Source organism: Bolinopsis microptera, chromosome 9, assembly GCF_026151205.1.
Source record: "Bolinopsis microptera isolate Bmic1 chromosome 9, MBARI_Bmic_1.0, whole genome shotgun sequence".
In the NCBI taxonomy this organism is placed as follows: domain Eukaryota; kingdom Metazoa; phylum Ctenophora; class Tentaculata; order Lobata; family Bolinopsidae; genus Bolinopsis; species Bolinopsis microptera.
In genome coordinates, this window is record NC_087080.1 from 11496323 (window position 1) to 11518463 (window position 22141).

At 39.3% G+C, this 22141-nt stretch overlaps 5 protein-coding genes across 8 annotated transcripts in view; all 5 read left to right on the forward strand.

The window, feature by feature from the left end:
* LOC134820662 (sorting nexin-14-like) overlaps positions 1-1052 on the forward strand; it is a 41247-nt gene extending 40195 nt beyond the window's left edge. The window contains exon 18 of one of the 2 annotated variants that reach the window (XM_063831167.1): positions 132-1052. In XM_063831167.1, the coding sequence (XP_063687237.1) occupies positions 132-204 (73 nt within the window). In that variant the 3' untranslated portion in view covers positions 205-1052. The remainder of the gene's footprint in view (positions 1-131) is intronic. The other variant, XM_063831166.1, reaches the window with a different exon arrangement.
* LOC134820664 (prenylcysteine oxidase 1-like) overlaps positions 1-22141 on the forward strand; it is a 45631-nt gene that overhangs the window by 20552 nt on the left and 2938 nt on the right. Inside the window, exons 2-5 of the mRNA XM_063831172.1 lie at positions 10696-10852; positions 11031-11157; positions 11408-11510; positions 11682-11781. Coding sequence (XP_063687242.1) covers positions 10700-10852; positions 11031-11157; positions 11408-11510; positions 11682-11781 — 483 coding nt within the window. The 5' untranslated portion in view covers positions 10696-10699. The remainder of the gene's footprint in view (positions 1-10695; positions 10853-11030; positions 11158-11407; positions 11511-11681; positions 11782-22141) is intronic.
* LOC134820665 (NADPH:adrenodoxin oxidoreductase, mitochondrial-like) lies at positions 1172-7599 on the forward strand. The gene is made up of 4 exons (XM_063831173.1): positions 1172-1240; positions 1446-1595; positions 5442-5589; positions 5834-7599. Exons 1-4 carry the CDS (start codon positions 1175-1177, stop codon positions 6883-6885), a joined length of 1416 nt encoding a protein of 471 aa, XP_063687243.1. The 5' UTR covers positions 1172-1174; the 3' UTR covers positions 6886-7599.
* LOC134820670 (oxidoreductase HTATIP2-like) lies at positions 7244-10691 on the forward strand. Its single transcript, XM_063831178.1, has 6 exons — positions 7244-7325; positions 7762-7872; positions 8257-8380; positions 8602-8783; positions 9405-9531; positions 9774-10691. The coding sequence occupies exons 1-6, from the start codon at positions 7251-7253 to the stop codon at positions 9947-9949; spliced, it is 795 nt and encodes a 264-aa protein (XP_063687248.1). The 5' UTR covers positions 7244-7250; the 3' UTR covers positions 9950-10691.
* LOC134820663 (WD40 repeat-containing protein SMU1-like) overlaps positions 14787-22141 on the forward strand; it is a 36432-nt gene continuing 29077 nt past the window's right edge. For 2 of the 3 annotated variants that reach the window (XM_063831169.1, XM_063831170.1), the window contains exon 1: positions 14787-14812. The gene's annotated coding sequence lies outside the window, so the exon portion shown is untranslated. The remainder of the gene's footprint in view (positions 14813-22141) is intronic. The other variant, XM_063831171.1, reaches the window with a different exon arrangement.

Below are 22141 nucleotides of genomic sequence, written 5' to 3' on the forward strand. Positions count from 1 at the left end.
TATTCCAGTTTTTTTTTCAAAACTTGTTATATCTCTAGGCTTATTTGCGATAAGTAACAGTGAGGAAGTAGAATTAAATTTTTATAATATGCCACGATTGTAAGTCAAATAGTTATCTTCTTTTTTTTAAGGAGGGAAGATATTCTGATACAACAAGACAGAGTAGAGGGCGGGGACGAGCAAACAGCCAGCACCCCCGAGTGATGTCACGTGGTTTGATGCAATGTCACGTGGTCACTGGTGTGGTGTAATGTGGCGAACTTGAAACGTTTTTCCGTCTCCCGAGATGAAGTTCCGCTTTAAAGTCCGAATAGTCCACTGAAAAACGTCGTCCTGTCCTAGAGCTCTTATCTTAACCCTAACCTTAGCCTAACCTTAAACCTAGCTCGAACCCAAACTCTAACTCCTGACTCTAACCCTAACCCTTATGAGGCACTGGAACTGGACGACAGTCACGGAAATTATGAGGACTGGTTATGGCTTGGAACTTGTTTATTAGTGAGTTAGTTTCTTAATTGATCTATTAGTTAAAGCTAACTTACAAGCTCTTGGAAGCAACAGCTATTGGACTTTTAAAAGCGAAAGTTTTTTTGTTGTTTTATTTAATTGAAGTTTCTTATTTTCGTGTTCAGTGTCTTTTAGGTAATTATACAATAATTGATTAGATAATTATAAATTATACATTTTTTGTACAGGATTTGGTGTTTCTGTTTAATAGAATTTATTGTAACATAAAAATTTATCCAATAGTTTATTCCTTATAATTTAGCCTTATATCAGTAACATCGCCCCGGCTTTGGAAAGGATATTGTCCGTTGTCCGAACATGATCGAATTAGTAAAATGTGTTTAAGTAAGGAATTTGTTTATTTTGGAATCCACAGCTGGCCTGTGCAGTTCTTCTGTGTAAAATTCTGACTTGTTTGTATTGCTTGTACTTGCTTGTACTTGCTTGTATATGTATAATGTATATGTATTTGATTGAATTTCGCTTTTGATTATTACGGCTGAGTTGTGTTATATAATGTTAATTTCAGAATTAGTTCCGCAAAATTAACGTTGTCTTATTTCTTGACCAATAATTATTTCAAATATGCCAATATGTAAATGTTAATAATTTTATATCATATCATTATCTTATTAATTAATTTACTAATGTTCTCAATCTTGTAGGAATGTTCACATGTAGACTTGCACAAAAAACTTCCTCCAGATTTGTCAGACTTCTCTCCTCTTACAAGGTAGGAGCTAACTTTCACATTCGCTTTTAATTGATATTTTACATCACTTTGGAGTTCAGTTTCACTTTAAGTGTCACTATCATAAACAAATTAACTGTTACTTGCATGACGTCACGTGACGACGCACCACGTGTTATGACGTCGCACCACGTGTTATGACGTCACACAAAATGTTATGACGTCACGTGACAGTACCCCTCCCCAGGTAGCTGTAGTGGGGAGCGGACCTGCTGGGTTCTACACGACACAGGAGATACTAAAGTCCTCCTCGCACCAGTTCACTGTTGATATATTCGAGAAGTCTGCTGTTCCGTTCGGGTTGGTTAGGTTCGGGGTTGCGCCAGATCATCCGGAGGTATGTGTAGAATGTTCTAGGATGCTCAACTTTTATGTATTTAGAAATAGGACAGAAATGTTTTGAAATTGTTGAAACTTTGTTATTTGTAAGTTGCAAAAGTTGATTATACAGCCTTACAGGTTTGAAAAACCTTTAAAAATTGGAACATGTTGGTACCTTGTATATTTACATATTATATTATAATACGTATGTAACTTGAGCCAATGATTTTTCAACCTTAGCAGGATATAAACCGGAAATTTCAAAATGTTTCAGAAAATGTGTATAGCCATTAAAATTTTGAGTTAAGGTTAACAAGAAACATACCGGGTCTTTAAGTTTGGATATCAGGGCAAAATGAGATGTCTCTAGATAAATAGTGAAATTCTAATGCATTATTTCTGGGTAAAATATCAACTTAATACCCGCTTTAAAATAGCTTGATACGAAAAATTTTAGATGTACCTTATCGGACCTTATTTGGACGGACATTACTTGAACGGTGGAAGCCCTAGCGTTCATCTTAATGTCCGTTCAAATAAAGTCCGTTCAATTAATGTCCGTCCAAGTTAAAGTCCGTTGAAATTTTTTCAAAAATTTTTTCATTTCGAACTTTTTGTCCAGAATATGACAACTTTGAGAACTTTATTGTGCCGTAAGTTAACGATGGAAAGGTTCTCCTTGGTCTGCCGGAGGCACAGAAAACTCTACTAGTATATGATATTTTCAAGGGTCACTTGGCGGAAAAAAGTCAACGAAATTATGGCACTCAACAACATAGTTCATGAACTAGTCCCCGCCAACATGACAAACTTGTTCCAGCCTCTAGATATTACGGTAAATCGTGTTTCCAAGGACATTTTCCGACGTTGTTATAGTTCATATTACTCGGGGGCGGTCATGAAACAGTGCTAGGAAAGCTCCACGTGATGTTAAGGTTAACCTAAGTTGTCTAAGATAAAACCACTTCACGCCGAATGGCTTGTAAAAGTTAACACTGAAATGCAGGACCGGGGTAGTTTGATAAAAAAAGGTTTCCATAAAGCTAGAAATCACTGATGCTTTAAGCATGGACTATTTCATGCACGAAAACCCATTTGATGAAGATGATATGTGATATTAGACACTGATCATGTACACATATTTTAACATTTTTACTGCTCAATGACTGCTTTTCTTACTTACTGTATAAAAAATGGATTTAAAAATCATTTGCTGAAATTTAAAAAACGTCAAAAAAATTGAAAAAATTCAGATTTTTGATGGTTTTGAATGCCTTCGAGCGTTCATATTAATGTCCGTTCATAATTATGTCCGTTCATGTAATGTCCGTCCAAATAAGGTCCGATAAGGTATGCCCAGCTTAATTAACGGGGAGGCGTTCTTTCTACCAGGACCAAATTATAAAAGGTCTTGATTTCAGTGTTTCTCGCTGATCACTGGACTCTGGAGTCTTATGCTGAATGGCAGTGTTATCAATTTGAATACACAAGTCACGTTTTAACTTCAATATTGCAGCTGTTCACCAAGTAAGAATAGAAACACACTACATCTGACTGAGTTCTAAACCATGATGTCAGCTTATTCACCGAGCTGCTCATGGTTGATGTCACGGTCTTGTCTGTGGCGAAATCTGCAGATGAGTTGGCAGTATCGCTCTCTAAGATCGGGCTTCCTGCAGATCAGTATTAGTGGGTACAAGACTGCATAAATCAAGGGCAAGCTAAACTCAGCAAATCCCATTAATATGCCCTCCTCCACGTATTCTTTATCCTCCTGTCCAGGCTGATCGAACTTCTTGTATAACTCCAGTGTATTCCAAACTACCGTGAAAATGCCGAGTGCTGATTGACAGATGAAGAAGAGGACAGAAACCATCAGGACGGTAATTGAGACATGGTGAGATGTGTTTGGCATGTGTGGTGAACCCTCGTTACCACCAAGGGTTTGTCGCAGATATTTGACCTGGAGTATCATACAAACCATAATCAAAACAGGAGGTACAAAGTAGTAAAGGACCTCAAGAGAAGCACAAATTCTGTCAACAAACCACTTTTGGTGCGGTGGGGTGCTGCCCCATATCGCCAGAATGCCTGGGGGTCCAAGGTTTTTCAGCAACCTGGGATAGTTGTTAAGAGGGAGTGAGGCAATTCTCAAGGCGACAACAACAGCGTCGACAATGTGAAGCAAGAACACAACCACACAAATAGACGCAGCTATTTTTCGTAGCCGTGACGTGTTGATGACGTTAAATGGATCCCTTAGTTTGAGTGTCAGGGTGACGGTAAGGATGACATTTGACAGTTTGGCGCAGTTGAAACCGGGAAGAGCTGTGACCATGTAGTAGTAAATGCTCTTGTAGAGAACTGTCGTCTCCACCTGTCCCCAATGTACCAGAATACTGATAATTGTGAGGATCAGATCTCCTTGTGCTTTTAGAATGTCTCCCAGAGCAATCCCCATAAACAAGCTCGGTACAAACAAAGCTTTGTCTTTGTAGTAGCTGATGAAGATCACACTGTTCTGGATGAAAACAGTGATACACAGAGGAATGTTGAGAGGGGCAAGTTCAAAAAGAGCGCCTTTAAAAATTAGTGCAGTTTCATCATCCGTCACGCTTTGATAGTTAGATACATTCATGTTTCACCTTGTGTACCGATAAGGTTACTGTTAAAACAACAAGATGACAGAGGTATGCGAACCTCAGAATATCATTCAGGATATTAAATAGTAATACTTTCCACACAGGGACAAAAGGAAATCGCGGCATGTACGGAATCGCGATTTTCCCCATTATTAACGACTAATTTTATGTATAGTTTAAACTTTAATGTATAGTCTGTAAAAAATCGCGGTATCGCGAATTTTGACCAAAATAATCGCGAAATCCTTTTGTCCCTGTTTCCACACCTCTACATCCAGAAAAGCAAATTTTAGTCATTGTCCCACTGAATTATCAAAAAAGGAATATGATAAAAGGATAAAGAGGTCACGAAAAAATAATTGGCATTCAAAATTTTTGTAGGTTGTGTTCAGCAAAATTATAGTTACAGGAGCAAAAAGAAGATAAAGCAAGATAAGGGGACAAAAATAGCGAAACGGTAAGGAAACGCTGATGATATTAATTGAAAAACACTGATGCTATAACCTAATGTTAGCCAGTACCAAGAACGAGTCACAATCACTGTTATAGAATTTCGGAAGTTGAGATTAGACATACTCAACACATAGGTTGATGCATCTTGTCTCTTATCGTACAGGGGACAAAGTGACTTAACATAAACTTTTGGCATCGTGAAGACTTCCGTGGAACAGAAAAGAAGAATTCCTACTAGTCAATTTTGTCTTTCAGTAGATACATTCTCCTGCGGGTCATATAAGTCTTGTAGTTTCTAATATTGGAATATCAAAAAAAGGAGTGTGACCCAGCTTCTCCTGTATTATGTATCTGCAGTGCCTCATAATCTGCTGAATCCGGTTCCCACCGGATATCCAGCTTCAGTATCTGATCCCGGTCCGGTTTTAAACTGGATATGAACTGAAGAATTCAAAATTTTTGATTTTAAGTTATAAAGTAACAACTAACAAGCTGGGTCCTTAAGTTTAACTTAATAAGTTATCGGGGCCGGATGAGGTGTCTGGGGATCTCATGTTGTGTAATTAGGTTACATGCCGGGTCCTTAGGTTCAGGTGGCGGGGTCTTATATCAGGTGCTTGATATCGGAAATTTCAAAGCTTTTCATAACAAAAATGTATTTTATTTGTCGTCTGACCAGAGCTCAGAAATTTCAAAAATTTCAGAACCCTAAATTAAATAATTGACCGCGACCGGTCGGTTCCTAATTGATATCATAATCTGTCCAGGTAAAGAATTGTATCACGACTTTTGAAGAAATAGCAGCACGGCCGAATGTGCGGTTTTTAGGTAACGTTGCAGTAGGGTACGATATACGATTAGAGGAGTTGTTGAGTAGATATCACGTGGTTGTGTTGGCATATGGAGCTGGATCAGGTCAGTTTCGGTTCCAATTTCACTTTCACTTTCATTTTTGGTTTCATATTTCAGTATAGTACTGTCTATTTCTGAGACATTGTATGTACAATTTTCATTCTTATTGAACTTCTTCTAGGTTTAAGTTTAAAGAAATAACATTAAATTGTCAAGGTAACTGAAACAAGTTTTTTTCTGTAAGCAATAAACCCGCGTACATGCTTTTCCAGTGCAGGGTCCTCTTCACTTTCACTTTCGCTTTCAGATAACAAGTTAGGAATACCAGGAGAGGAAGCAGCTGGTTGCTATAGTAGCAGTGAGTTTGTAGGGTGGTTTAACGGTGTACCACAGCACAGCTCACTCAAACCCAACTTATCTGGGGAAAATGTCGCCATTATCGGGCACGGTAATGTGGCGCTGGACTGTGCGCGCATCCTCGCTGCTCCGCTACCGCATCTCGAGAAGACTGACATATCAGGGCATGCGGTGGAGTGTTTGAGAGAAAGGAATGTCAAGAATGTTAATCTGTATGGTAGGAGAGGGGTTATGCAGTTTCAAGGTACTATAAAGGAGGTCAGAGAATTCACCAAGCTATCAAGAGTAAGGTTATCAGTTGACAGTGATAACATCGACCAGATTAGATCTATATTACCCAACATTCCACGACCTAAGAAACGTTTAACAGATCTACTACTAAAACACTCCTCCTCTCCTCCCCCTTCGTCTGATGATATCAGCGTTTGTATTCAGTTCGGCTGGTCTCCGCTAGAGATAAAGACAGACTCATCAGGTCATGTGAAGAGTGTGGTGCTGCGTAAGAACCTGATATCAGGTGATATGATGTCACCTGATATCACCCCTACTAAGGAGATACGCGAGGTACCTTGTAGCTGTGTCATCACCAGTATTGGGTATAAAGTTATAAAACTGCCCGGTGTTCCTTTCTGTGATACCTCTCACAGTATTCCGGAGGACTTGTCCCGGGTGTTGGAGTGCCCTGGTGGTCCACGTGTTCCGGGGCTGTATACGTCGGGTTGGGCGCGGCGGGGATCTGATGGGGTGTTAGCAACTACAATAACAGACAGTGCCAATACTGCTATGTCTATATTAGAGGATCTGGAAGTGAATAGTCGAAGTTTAAATGAGAATGGTGATGTTTGTGATATGTTTAGGGACAGAGGCGTTGAGTTTGTAACGTTCGATCAGTGGCAAGAGATTGATTCTCTGGAGAAAGAGAAAGGGAAAGTGAAAGGGAAACCGAGAGAGAAACTGGTTTGTTATAAAGATATTATGGATAAGATAAAGGCTCTTTTCTGAGATAAGACATTGCTAGGATTTTAATTAGTGTAGTAATTTATGAATTAGGCAGCTGGGAAATGAATATGTAAGTGTTACTTGAATTTGGTTTATAAAGTTTATAAAATACTCCCTTCACTACTAGGATTTATGCACAGTTTTGTAAACAAATCATTAGTGCAATTTATTCATTCTGTATATAATGTTGCAATTTGTTACGTCGACCCTCTATATTTTTTTTGATTGTCACAGTTTCTGTTAATTAGAAATATAGCTAACTGTAAACCATAAATTTGCTGATGAGCATGATTTCATTATTGGTTACTGGTTCAATGTTCATTTAGGTTTCAAAGTTTTTAAAGCTCTTCCCACTAGTGATTTTAAGAATGAGGTTAGAGTTGCTGTTCACAGTTCTTGTTCTGATGTCACGTATCCTGTGTGACGACCAACTCACTGGACAGGTAATTAGCGACTAATTAACTAATTGAGTTAATAGTGACCAATAAGCTAATACAGTTATTCAGAGTCGAATCTGATAATAAGTGAAATTTGGTTTTTCTCTGATTAGAATTCAGTAGATAGAAGAGGTAAGCTCTTGTTATATCTATTACTTGATTTGTTTTCAGAAAAATTTAGTTTGTTGGACCCACTAGTTAATTTATTGATTTATTTCATGTAACCACCAGATTGTGTAATTTAAATCTACTTTTGCACTTGTAAACTTTTATATTTTACAACAAGAACTATTATATCGATTCCTTTACCAAGTATATGGCTCTCTTACCCAATAAAATTAATTGAACATAATATTAATATGTGCTCATCGAGAACATTGAATACTCAAACCAATTAGCTGCTAATCATACTAATTAAATAAATAATTGCCTTATAATTCAGTGTAGCAGTGACACATGTGACATGGCGTTCCGAGTGATACTAGCTGGAGCTACAGGTGAAACTGGTAGATTAGTGCTAGATAACCTTCTTAAAGATGACAGGATCAGCAAGGTGAGCTTATCATTTGCTCAATCAAAATAGTAATAATAAAAATAATAAAAATAATTATTTGATGATTAAAATAATGATAACTTAATCACTTGAGTAATAATTTTCGATCGTCTTAAACTGTTTCCTCTCAATCTTCCTGCTTCTGTTGTATTTCATAATGCTTCTTAATGCGTTGTGAATTGCCCAGATTGGTGTTTATTATTATCTGTCGTGAATCACCCACATTTCCCCTCAAACTACCTTTATTTTCTATAGTGCTCTGAGATTCTGCCTGCTGATCTTTAAATTCCTCCGAATTTAATTAGTCTGATTACTGTAATCAAAGTTCTCTGTAGTTAAGGTTTCACCCACATCAGAAATAGTATCATACACTGGGCTCTACAGGTAACCACTCTAGGCAGAAGAGAGTCCAAAATACAGAACGATAAGCTAGATCACAAGATAGTTGACTTTGATAATCTTCCGGAGGAGGCGTTCAATGACCACGACGTTGCTATCTGTACTCTAGGTAACCAACCTTTGTACCTGTAAAGATAATAATATACTAAATTTGAGTCTGTACGGAAAAATCTTGATTGAAAAATTATAACCTGTAGCTGTTGTGAGATGATGTTATGAAGACTAAACCCTCTCGTAATTCGAATTATATCTCTACCAGGACTGCGCCTACAGTCTGTTAAGAAACTTTAGGAGAATACACTATACAGTCCTCACCACCATATATTTCAGGGACTACACGAGCTAAATCAGGGAAGGATGGGTTTATAAAAGTAGATAAGACCTACGTGATGAGTTTTGCAGAGAAGAGCAAGGCAGCAGGAGTAAAACAGTTTCACATGATGTCGAGTCAGGGCGCTAATGCTAACAGTTACTTTCTCTACACGCAAGTCAAGGGGGAGGTGGACGATAAGGTTAGCTGTTGTTATTATGTACTTTATTGAAAATACTAGTGTAACCCGTGCTTACGGCCGGGACCTCACTATCGCAGTTGAATTGCAAAAGTATAAACGGTGCAAAAGCATGAATTCGCCCAGTCGAAACGGCCGCATTTGAGTAAATTTAATTCTGAGCCCCCAACACGTATCTAATAGTAATAATTAATAGGCAATCTTGTGGCTCCTAGCTCTACTGCCAAATTGCCTCATTATATACAATATATACCAGCGCTGCAATACTAATTAGGGGAGCTGTAATTAGGGAGAGATATTGTGAGAGTACGTGAGATACTTTAGTATCACATTTGGGTCACAAAATGATCAATTCAACCATTTACCACCGGCCGATTTAAAAAACCTTAATCATTTGGCTTGGTCAGAGTTTTTTTCGGCACGATACCAAAAAACCAACTCTTACTGTTTTCTTGATTAAGCTGTTCGGAAATTACACGCGAACAGAAAAACACACATCTTGAGATTATTAGTATAGATCTGTGTTCGAGATACTGCTTTTTTATTGGAACACCGTCCTGTAGTTTTGCAAGATCACTATTTCTAAAGTTTATTTATTTATTCCTAAACACATTTCTCCGCCAGATCCTAGGAATGGGGTTTGAGAGGTCAGTAGTGTACAGACCGGCAGTGTTGCTAGTAAAGAGGCAGGAAGGTAGGATGGCAGAGAAAGCTGCTCAGTGGGTGTTAGGGTGGGCTGATTATAGCAGAGGTTAGTTTCACTTTCACTTCCACCTTTAAAAGCCGAAGGAAGTTACATTAAACCAAAGTCACTTTAATTACAATAAGATTAGGCATTGAGAGATTCCTGGAATATTTATCATTGAGCACAAATTTTAATTGTTCGTATATAGACATAGTAGTTGATTTAATCATTACTATTAATAATTTGAAAGTAAAAACTTATAAATTTATAAAACCAATATAATATAATATGTAATATATAATATGCAGGTATGAGTATACCAATCAAAGATGTGGCTGATTCAATAGTTGGTTCTATATTTGATGACGCTGCTGGTATCATAGATAACCGCAGTATTATTGCGAAAGCAGCAGCTCTGAAAGTTCCAGTGGAGGAGGAAGCAGCAGCAGAAGAGGTTCCAGCTGAGAAAGCAGATGCCTCCTAAACAGTACAGTTTGATTTGCAACAGAGAGTGTGTGTTTAAACGTTAAAAGTTTATAAACTTTTAAATATATAGTACAAAAACATAAAATCAAGTTAAACAGATGATGCCTTTTCTGAGTTTTGAACCTTGATGTTTTTTTTCTATTCCGTTTAGTTCAAATAATAAATATTTATTGTCAGATTCATTTTTTTTTCAGTTACAGCTTTAAAGTATATAAGTAAGTTTGATATTCTTGCTGAGTAGAGTTATTGGTTTAATTTAATTAGTAGTCGATTACTATCGAAATTATTCCTAATGAATACTTATAAAATGGATAGTTCTGATTTCCTTTCATCCTAGAATCCCGATCCGTTGCAAAATCAATAAAGTTTTCTCCCCCTCGCCCTCCCCCGCTTTAGGAAATGTAGATTTCGTATCCTGTGAAGTTATAAAGTTGTGCCGCTTGCAGGGTCTGTGTGCTTTCGAGTTTTATGGTTAATTTAGCTTATGTTTGATCGTGTGAAGATTTATGCCTTCGAATTATGGAACTTTTTATCCTGTGTTTTGATAATGTTATTATAATACAATGATTAGAATTCATCTTTGATTTTTCTAAAACTGAACAGGTTATCATTTGATATTTTAATTCATATTAGCATAGAATCCATGATTGATACTTAGAAATTGTCATGTCACATGTCACCTGCCCCTAACATGTAACGACGTATTCTAACAATATATCTCTAACACTAAACCCTTCTTTAAAGGAACATGTCACTCTTCCAGAACGCTCTGTTCCTAGCACTTGTTATCAGAAACAGTGTGGTGACATCACACAAGATAGCAATAGTGGGTGGTGGAATTGGTGGTACTACCAGCGCCTTCTTTATCAAACACCTACTCGGAGATAAAGCTGAGATTAAGGTTAGTTTCTGAAGGCAGTTTCTTAGGCCGGGACGAGAAACATTTCTCCAACTTCTTCGATAACATTTGCCAGAACGAGTATTTTATATCAAAAGCAAGGCATTTTCTTTCTTAAAGCTGCAGGTCGTTACTACTTAATACTTGTTTAGAACTTATGTATTAAATAAAAACACGGCAGATATTCGAAAGAGAGGAAGTGGGAGGAAGATTGCAGGAAATGAAGATTGGAGGAAAATCTTACGACAGCGGAAATTCCATTATTCACTCTGACAATGTCTACGCTAAAGCTCTCACTGAAAAAGTTGGTAAGGGTTCTTTTGTGTTCGAAACGAATACAGAAAATAGGAAAACGCATTACGTTAACAAGAGTGTAAGCATGTTGTTATGTCAAGATATGTACTCAGAAAATGTGGATATCTGGCAGTAATTTTAATCAATTTGTACAAAACCATCGGTAGTAAAATCTCTTTTCCTACTCTACTTTAAATACTGAATGCTCGTCATGTTTGATTGATTACCAGCTGACCATGTTACAACAATCCAATGATTCCTCAGGACTGAAGGCGGAGAAGTTAGATGGTACAGGTGGGACTGGGTTTTATGATGGAAAAGAGTATGTTTTGACACTTACTGGCACCGCTTTCAAGGATAAATTCAAGTAATTTTAAAGTTATTATCTTAGATCTCCGTTTATCAGATCATACTGAATAACTGTAGGACACATGCTGTTGTTGGCCTGAATAGTTTAGAATGTTTTAACTAAATCTGGTATCTTTGTAAAACGGTTCATATTCGCGTTATTTCTTACTAATCTCAATGTTAATTTTAGGGTACTGGGAAGGTACGGTTTTGGTATGAGTAACCTTATGAAAGAAGCCACGAGAATGACAAAAAATTTCAAACGAATCTACTGTCTGCAGAGTAACAAAGTAAGATTTTCGGATATCATTTTATTTCACATAAATTTTACCTATGCTTAAAAATGTTCACCAGTTTCATTGTACTGATACAGGGTGGCCCATAAAAGACTACCCATCCTTATCTCTTAAAATTGTAACAGGTCTCTGAGATCTTGCTAATTATTTTAAAAACAAAAAGTGGCATAACTTATGTTCTGATAAATATTTTTGCTTCTAAATTTCACAGAATGTTAATAACAAGTAGCTAAACCTTTGTGGCAAGTTTTGTGTGATTGCGAGCTTAACTGAGCTTATTTGACCAATTTAGCCCCTGAGCGAGCTAGCTTGAATTTCTCACCCAGAACTGTTTACATTGGTTAAAAGAAACCACAAAAAAATCCTGGGTAAAAAAAATTAAAAAACCAGCGATTTATTCACGTTTCACCAATTCTATTCACCATGATACATCGCACATTCCATTCTCTCTATATTTTAACTGATAAGGACTATCACAGATGATCCTTCCTGCTTGTTTATATCGTTCTTCTCACATGGAATGTGCGATGAATAGAATTGGTAAAACATAAATAAATCGCTGGTTTTTTGATTTTTTTACCCAGGATTTTTTTGGTGGTTCCTATTAACCAATGTAAACAGTTCTGGGTGAGAAATTAAAGCTAGCACACTCAGGAGCTAACTTTGTCAGACAAGCTCAGACTCACGCAAAACTTAGCACGAAGTTGTGTATAATTATGATTGTACTTACTTGTACTTGATTAGGTCTCCTCAATCATTCGAGTGGCCTGCACCAATGAACTCCCGTTTGTGACGTATCATCTCCCTCCAAAGTTTGCGGTCACTAGCCATCTCGCTCGCTCCTTCTAGGTCTATGTCAGTGTTTCCTGTAAACGCTGCAGCATCTTCCAGCAAACATTTCCTCCAGTTCTTTCTTGGACGGCCCCTAGATCTTCTCCCATGGGCAGGGGTCCAGTTAAGCAGGTACTTAGGAAGCCTAGTGTCTGGCATTCTGGTGACATGGCCAAACCAACGCAGGCGGTTTGCTCCTATGTACGTCTCTACTGGATTTATCTTTGCACGCTCCAGCACTTCAGTGTTTCTAACCCGATCGAGCCATCTTATCCTAAGTATTCTCCTCAAGCAACGCTGATGGAACACCTCAAAGCGATGTAGCTGCTTTTTGGTTGTGTTCCAAACCTCACTACCATATAACAATATTGTCAAAACCGCTGCCTTATAAATCCTGATCTTTGTATAAGACTGGATGTTGCGGTTTTTCCATATATTACTCAGTTGATTGAAGGCTCCGGAAGCTTTCTGAATCCTAGCTGACAACTCACGGTCGATAGTACCGTCGCTGGAAATAATTGTACCTAAGTACGTAAAATCACTAACTTGCTTCAACAGTGATGTTCACTGTGGCTTCTTTCGTGTATGGCCGTTGAGAGGTTGCTTTACCAATGACCATAGCCTCAGTCTTTTTACCATTGATTCTAAGACCTCCCTGGGCACCATACATACACAAAAGGTCAGCTGTTTCTTGAAGACCTTCCTCGCTGTTATCCAGTACAGCCATGTCATCTGCATAATCTGTATCTAACACAGTGATATCATCAACAAGCGGACTGATAGATCTTTGAAGAACCGCTCCGTGGGACACCACTTTGTTGCTTTCTGTTCTCTCAGCAGCCACATTGAGGCAGACATTAAAAAGTGGGGGACCCTGAATGTCTCCTTGGCCACTGCCTGAACTTACTTCAAACCATTCTGATAGTTCACCATTGTGTCTAACAGCACTAACAGTTCCATTAAAGAATGCCTGTATTATTCGAATGTATTTACATGGCAGGCCATAATGACTGAATGCTTTCCAATATAATTCCTGTCGATGGAATCAAAAGCTGCCTTGAAGTCCACAAAATTTACATACAGGGGGAGATTATATTCAATGCAGTTATGTATAATAGTGCGGAGTGAATAAATCTGATCAATGCATGATCTGTTCTTTCTAAACCCACACTGATTGTCTCGTAGCAAACTTTCTAAACCGTCACTCATGCGTTGTAATATGATGATTTGATACAGTTTAGATGCTGTAGATCTTAGAGTGATCCCTCTATTATTGGAGCAATGAGAGGTATCACCCTTCTTTGGTACAATTATCACGATGCCTTTCAACCAGTCGTCAGGCACTGCTTCTGAATTCCAAACTTTAGAGAACAATTTCTCCATCCTATCCACAAGACCACTTGCCCCATACTTTAACTGCTCATTAGAGATTTCGTCGATCCCAGCACTTTTGTGGTTCTTCAATTTTTTGAGACAGTTTAAAATCTCAAGTCTAGTGGGGGGACCATCACCATCACCAAGATAAGGAAAGCATGGAACCACTTCAAGATGGCCCAGGTCAGACAGATCCGCATTCGTGGGAGGAGGGTTTAATAGCTCCGAAAAATGTTCTCCCCATCTCTCTCTCTGAGCAGAAGGATCAGCAATCAACTTCCCGGATTTGTCTCTTACAGCAGTTGATTTTCGATTCTTCTTACCGGACAGTGTTTTTATCCGTTGCCAGACTTCCCTTTGCCGGCCATGGACAGCAGCTGTTTCCAGATCTGCTGCAACTCTAAGAGCCCAATTCTCGTCGTCTTTCCTGCAGCTCTTTTTGACAAGTTTGTTGGCCCGAGAATACTCGCTCCTATTGTTGTTGTCACTAGGCGCCATCTGTTTAATCTTACTGCGTTCTGCAACAAGGCTTTTTGTCTCCTGAGACAAATGCTGCTGCTTTCTGCGCCGGGGGCGCTCACCCAGTACCTCCATAGACACTTCTTTAATGGTATCCTTAACTAATGTCCATTCTCCATCAAGATTCTCCTCCATTGGTAGGCAGCTAAAACGATTTTGAAGAGCAATGCAGTACTCTTCAACCTTGGACTGATCTCTAAGATTCTCAATTGCTGGAGCTCCAGCAATTGAGAATCTTAGAGATCAGTCCATGGAGATACTTTTAATACTTTCAACACTACTATATAACAAATAATTTGAGGTGCAGGGGTCTGTCCAAGCTGGCCCCCTGGACTCCGGACATATCTCTGATATCATATCATCATGGCTACTACCTCAAGTGCTAGTACCCAAAGGCGTTCCCCTAGACACACTCCTCCTCCTACCAACCCAGGATCCAGAGCTAGCATGTCACCATCCGGCAGAGGAGCTTCCTCCCAAAAGAAGAAACCTCTAGCAGACAACAAAGCCCTGCGCAGGAACAGCCCTAGCGCAATGGCCCAGAAAGCTGTGCTGGGTAAACGCCCATCAAAGTCACCCCAAGAACAACCAGAGACATCTGTTCTTAAACCTCCAGGTAATCTGGTTATTGAAAAGATCAGCCCAAACCTGATATCAGCTTTAGAATCATCGAACCTCAGAGAGAGCCCCAGCAGTCCAATGAGCCCTCTGTACAAGTCCTTTCCTCCATTCTCCCGTGCTGAAGAGTCTGCTGAAGAACTTGAAATCCAGGATAAACCTACAGTAAAACAACGGGCTTCAAAGAGTGATTGTCCTTGCCGATCAACATCAGATGGTAAGGAATGGAAGTTCAAGTGTACCAGATGTTTTCAGCACTGGCATGCTTCCTGTTGCAATCTCAAGGGTGCTAACAACATTCAGCACGATACACCTCTTGAAGCTTCTCTGAATATGATTCTCTCAGAATGGCTATGTCCATGGTGTTTCGATACATCATTCCCCAGACCAGGCTCCAGCATGTCAGCCAAGATGGACAACAACCTAAAGAGCTCTGTAGACTACAGCCAGAACATACAGGCTATATCAGATGCTATTTCTAATGCTGTTGGTAACAGTATGCCTACTGTGGAGATTGTATCCCTGGAGACAAGACTGAAGAAGCTGAGTCAAGAGATTCATGAATTTTAGCAGTCCAGAAGTCCATCTGAAGCACCACCTGCTACAGAAATCCCCCTCCCTAAATGCACAGAACCTCCAGTGTGTGATTACCTGGTCGATGTGCTAAGTGCTGAGATCCTCAAAGAAGTTACAGAGTTTCTCCTGGAGAGCCAAGCTAGTAATAAGTTCATCCCGAAGAATGGAAGACAGGTCCTCAAGTTTGGGGAAGACTACTCTTATACTGGTGATTCAGACCCACCCCTATCCCCCACAATCCCAGCACCCCTTGCCTCAGCCATAGACGCAGTTACATCAAAGTGCAGACTGACCCATAAGCCCAACTCCATCCTGATAAACTACTACCCTCCCTCAGTTGATACCACCATTAGTAGCAAGCTCCCTTTTCACTCTGACGATGAGTCTGAGATTATTGCTAACTCAGAAATTGCTACTATCAGCATAGGCGACGTCAGGAAGGTGTGCTTTAAGTGCATCCATGAGACCGGAAACGAAGCCTCAACTGAGTATGTTCATAGTGTGAGTCCAGAATCTAACTCAGTGTATGTGATGACACGATCGTCACAAGCCTGGTATCGTCACGGTATTGATGAAACAGGTCCTGCTGAAACTCAGTCTTCTGTGCAGACAGGAAGGTTCTCCATCACACTGAGAACTGTGAGCAAACAGTTTAGCCGGAGCTGCATCATCATGGGCGACTCTAACACCAAGCCCATCAAGTTCGGTGTCGGTACTGGAACCCTTGGACAGTCCTTCCCAGGTGAACGTGTTAAAGCCAACAAGGTCAGTGCAATAGACCCTAAGCTCTGCATTGGTTATAGCAACGTCATCTTAGTTTGTGGGACCAACGATCTACGAGTTGAAAATGTGCAGTCACCTGGTGATATACACCAGCTGGTAGACATTCTCCACCTGAAAATCCAGCAGATCCAGAAACTGTGCCCTAAGGCGAAGTTGTTTGTCACAGCAGTTTTACCGTCTAGACTCCCTAAGATGAATAAAAACATTATGGCATTCAACAGCTTGGTTGATGAAATGTTGTACTCTAGCTTTAACCAGACTGTATGGCACCTTGGTGTTGGCCACTTTTTAGACGGTAAAGGGTTGCTTGCTATGAAACTCACGAGAAATGGTGATGAAATCCATCTCGGAGAGCTTGGTATTGCTAAATTTGTGAGATGTCTGAAACAGTGGGTGTATGTGAGGGAGAGACAGGAGAGAGTAAGACAAAGGAAGGCCACCCGACCAGTGGGAGTTTATCCCACTTAGTTTATCATGATTATGAAACTTATTAAAGATGTGTGCGACCCCTGTAGTAAATACATTAATATTGGCCAGCCACTCTTAGAATGTGAAAATTGCAGCAAAGTTGTTCATACTAAGTGCTTCAGATCCGCGAAATTTACAAGCAAAAACGGTCTATGGATGTGCAGTGATTGCTGTAGTACAATAGAAGATAGGTATTGCCCATTTCCAAGCAGCCAAAGATATGATGATTCAGATAAATTCTATGATACAAACAACCAGGAAGATGTCACCATAGCTAAATTCTCTTCAATACTTGAAGACTGTAAGCGTTACACAAAACAAGAACTAGCAAACTCAATCAGCAAACTTTTTCCTGAGAAAAATAAAAATTCTGCTTATCTGCCCGCTCTGTTTTGCAATATAGATGGGTTTGCTAGTAATTTTGACAGCTTTTTAATAGAACATAAGACCCTCCCGTGTAATTTTGATGTCATTGGATTGGCTGAGACCAACATCGATCCAAGCCAACAAGGCTTATACCAAATCCCCTCCTATACACCATTTTGTCAAGTACCATTCCCTGATAAGAAAAAAGGAACAGGAGTATCCTTATATGTCTCTGATCGCCTGAATGCTGTAGTAATCGAAAATCTATCTCACTGTACAAAAGATATTGAGTGCTTATTTGTTGAAATTACTCTTAGCTCGGGTGATAAACTGACATATGGGGTTGCTTATCGTCCTCCAAATGGCTGTAGTGAGACCTTTTGTCAAACTCTTGAGGATATATCTAAGCAGTTGGCTGGTAAAAAGTTCCATATTCTTGGCGATTTTAACTCTAACCTCCTCAATGTACAAACCTCCAGCCAGCTATTTGAGGACACGTTACTTCGTAACAATATGTATCCTACTATATCACTTGCTACCCACTTCCGTCCTAACTGTAAAAACTCATGTATTGACAATATCCTCACATCAGAGATAGATCATGTACTTCTCTCCGGTGTATTGAATGATAGGATTGGTGACCATGCCTTTATATTCACCTTCACGTCAATTCCTACCGAAAACAGTACTGAAAAACTTAAACATGTTCGCTACTATGATTATTCAAGTTCCAAACTCACTAATTTTGTTAATGAACTCGAGGTGAAGGTGAATGACTTAACTCCCTCGGTAAACTTCAATGAGTTCTTGGACTGCTTCAATGAAACACTTGATAAACACTGTAAGCTTGATGTACCAAAAGTTACCAAAAGGACTCCCAAACTCAACCCGTGGATTACCGATGGAATCATTGTCTCAGTTGAAAGAAAACATGAACTCTGTAGAGACTGGTCAAGCACTGTAACAAATAGAAACCCTGAGGGTAATGTACTGCTCTATAAAGTCTTTAGTGACTACCGAAGAATGCTTAAAAGTATTTTCAAGGTCGCCAAACGATCGTACTACTGCAATGAAATCCATAAAAATATAGAAAACAGCAAAAAAACGTGGCAGATAATCAATGAGCTCAGGGGCAAGAAAAAGAAGCAAACTAAGCCTCCCTTTATCATAAACAACGAACGAATCATGAATCGTAGAGTCATAGCCAATGGATTCAACTCTTACTTTGTTTCTATTGCCCCTAAGCTCAATGAAACACTTAGTAGCAGTGAGGCCTCTGGTTTACCAATTCTCCCTATAAAAACATTCTATGATTTCCTTGGAAAGACTAATGAAAAATCGATTATGTTAGAAGACTGTACACCTTATGAGATAACGGAAATAATAAAAGGATTTGAAAATGGAAAAGCAAGTGATATTCCTGTTAGTGTAATCAAAAGATCATCTCACGTAATTACACCGATCCTTAGTCGATACATCAACATCTTAATGTCTAATGGCACGTTCCCCGACGTTCTAAAGACTGGTAGAATAACTCCTGTATTTAAGAAGGGAAACCCTGAAGAAATAGAAAACTACCGCCCAATCTCTACTCTCTCTATATTTGGTAAAATCTTTGAAAAGATCATTTACTCAAGAATATATTCGTTTGCTAGCTCACAGGGTATAATATCTAAAACACAATTTGGCTTCAGGCAGTCACACTCTACTTCACATGCAGTTAATCACTCAGTAAACCTTATAACTGAATCTCTAAAACTTAAGCATCATGTCTTAGGCATATTCATAGACCTTAGCAAAGCTTTTGATACAATAGATCATGGTACATTACTTGTCAAATTACAGGGCTATGGGATACGTGGGGTGTCAAATGATCTTATAAAAAGTTACTTAACAAATAGATCACAATATACTAAAGTTGTTTGTGAGAAATCTGACGCCTTGAAAATACAGTTTGGAGTCCGTCAGGGTTCGATTCTTGGACCTCTCTTATTTCTCCTATATATTAATGATATCGCCAACAGCTCCAGTTTGGGATCATTTGTCACCTTCGCTGATGACACCAATATATTTGTGACTGGGAAATCTAAAAAGGAGGCATATATGCGTGGTAATTCTCTTTTAGCTAGTTTATATTCCTACATGCGAGCAAACAAACTCCATGTCAACTTGTCTAAATGCTGTTTCATTCACTTTAAACCAGCATCGTCCTCCCAGACTGACAATAATTCTGAATATACTCTAACCATTGATAACTTTCCAATAAAACAAGTTGCATCTGCTAAGTTTCTGGGAGTCGTCATCGATGAAAAGCTAACCTGGGAAGAACATATAAAATCACTTAGGCGTTCTCTCAGCCATGCAACATCAACTCTCTGCCGCCTACGCTGCTCCCTCCCAGATTTCTTACACCGCCAGTTGTATTACACTCTATTTGAATCACACCTCTCCTATTGTATCACGGTTTGGGGTGGGGCAGCCAAAACTCGTATAAGTTCTGTATTCAAAGCACAAAAATATTGTCTCAGGGTACTGTTTGGCGACAGGGAGGCATACCTAGATAAATTTAAGACCTGTGCTCGTGCTCGACCGTTTGGCAACCAAAATCTGAACAAAACATTTTTCTTGAAAGAGCACACGAAACCTTTGTTCAAGGAACACGGAATACTTGCCGTCCAAAACCTGTACACTTACCATTGTTTCCTTGAGCTCTATAAAATCATGAAATTCCGTGCTCCGATTTCCCTCCATGAAAATTTCACCTGCTCAAGTAGGAAACCCACCCTTATACTAAGCCAAGCAGACCCCCCTGACAACTTCAATAGCAGAACGACTCGTATTTGGAACGTAATTGTGCCTAAGCTTGGTATACGTGACTACTGTCTAAGTGTGGCCTGCCTGAAGTCTAGGATGAAGCAATCACTGCTCGTCAACCAGCATAACCATGCTGATCTTGATTGGACAAACAAAGATTTCGAATGCTCTAATCTAAATTTTGACATTAAGTCTACCCTAGGGTCCACACATCCAAAATGATTATCTTGAAATTGAAAATTAGCTGGGTGTGCATTTTCCTTTGTCTTACTAACGTGTGTGAGCGCAGTGTAGCGAGAAAGTGTTTTTAACAGATTTATTATTAGACTTAGGATTATGATTTTTAATATATTACATTGATATAAGATTTATTTTTGATAGGTACTTAATAAAGTTGATGAATTTCCCTCCCTATTAAAATTTTAAACCCATTTAGTGAAAATTGATAAACGAAGATCTAGATATTGATACATATTATAACCAACATTGCTTATATTCTGCCTTGTAAACAAAGAGCAAATCTTCTTAATGCCTTCTTCCTGTCCTAAAACTAAAACTTCATCCTATTAAAGTAAAGGCCAGTTGTTACCACAAGCTATTATACCGTCCCTCTCAAAAACATGCCTCAGCCTCCATCAAAAACAATTTTAGTTTTCAGTCCTTCTAGTTTCCAAAAATCTACCGAGCTAGTGTTCTGGTGTGCACAAAAGCCCCTAAGCCCGTGCATTCCTTGCCCCGCTAGCTGCCAGTCCTTGACAAACTTCCAATAGCAAAGATCAACTAGTCATTTACAAATTGAGCACTATACAATTTTAATTGTTTTAAATATTTGACTTTGTAAAATGAGCTAAAACATTGATTTATTAGTTTCATTGATTTATTAGTTTCATTGAGATATCCTACGAGAAGCGTTCATTTTTTGAACTGCCATAAGTTTGACTCTAAATTGACCCCGAACCAAATAATGATCGGAGCCAATGTCTGCACCCCTGCATGATCTTACGTCAAGTAGAGAGTGACTCCACTTGGTAGAAATACAGACATGGTCAATCTGATTTACTGTGCGGCCATCTGGAGACTTCCAACTTCCTTTATGAATATCACGATGCTGGAAAAGCGTCCCACCGATTGTCAGCTGATGTAATGCACAGAAATCTAATAGTCGAAGGCCGTTGTCATTTGATGAAACGTGAAGGGAATGCTTACCAATCACACCGGACCAAGCTGAATTATCTTGGCCAATGCGAGCATTTAGATCTCCAAGTAAAAACTTCACGTCATGAGCTGGTAGTTCATCAAATGCCCCAGATAGCTGCTGATAAAAGTCATCCTTTACCCCGACTGCTGCATCCTCAGTTGGAGCATAAGCTATCACAATCGAAATGTTGATATGTCGACTGTGCAGCCTCGCTGCAAGAATACGTTCTGATATCGGACTGTATGAAATCAATGAATTTTTAGTCTTCTTCGAGAGGACTAAACCTACCCCTTGTCGTCTGTATCCATCACTTCTTCCTGAGTTAATAAAGAGGGACCCATCATCCAAGGTAACCTCACCAGTGCCGGGTCTGTGCGTCTCTGTCAGCCCCAAGACATCCATTTTATATGCTGACATATTCTGTGACAATTCATACAGCTTTGAGGAACTGCTCTCCAATGATAAAACATTCCACGTTCCCACATTAATGCTGTGTTTGATAAAGTTGCATGGGAGTGCTCACTGCTCTCCCCTTCTCCGGGTCCACATGAGTGATATGCTGTGAACTAATAACACTGTTGAAATAAGGCGACTTCTTTGTTCTCATCTGCACACTCGGGTCCTTGCGGCTTTGCCCAGAGCACTTCATCCTGGCTACACCCTTCCTTGAACTCCGAGAGTCACTCCACTTTTGGTTATTCATTGATGTTTCAGTAGCTATTTTAAGGTTGAAGGGTAGCTGGCCCCTCGAACCTGGTAGTTTTTTATCGACCTTTACTGGTCTAGATCCATAGTTTTTTGTTGCAC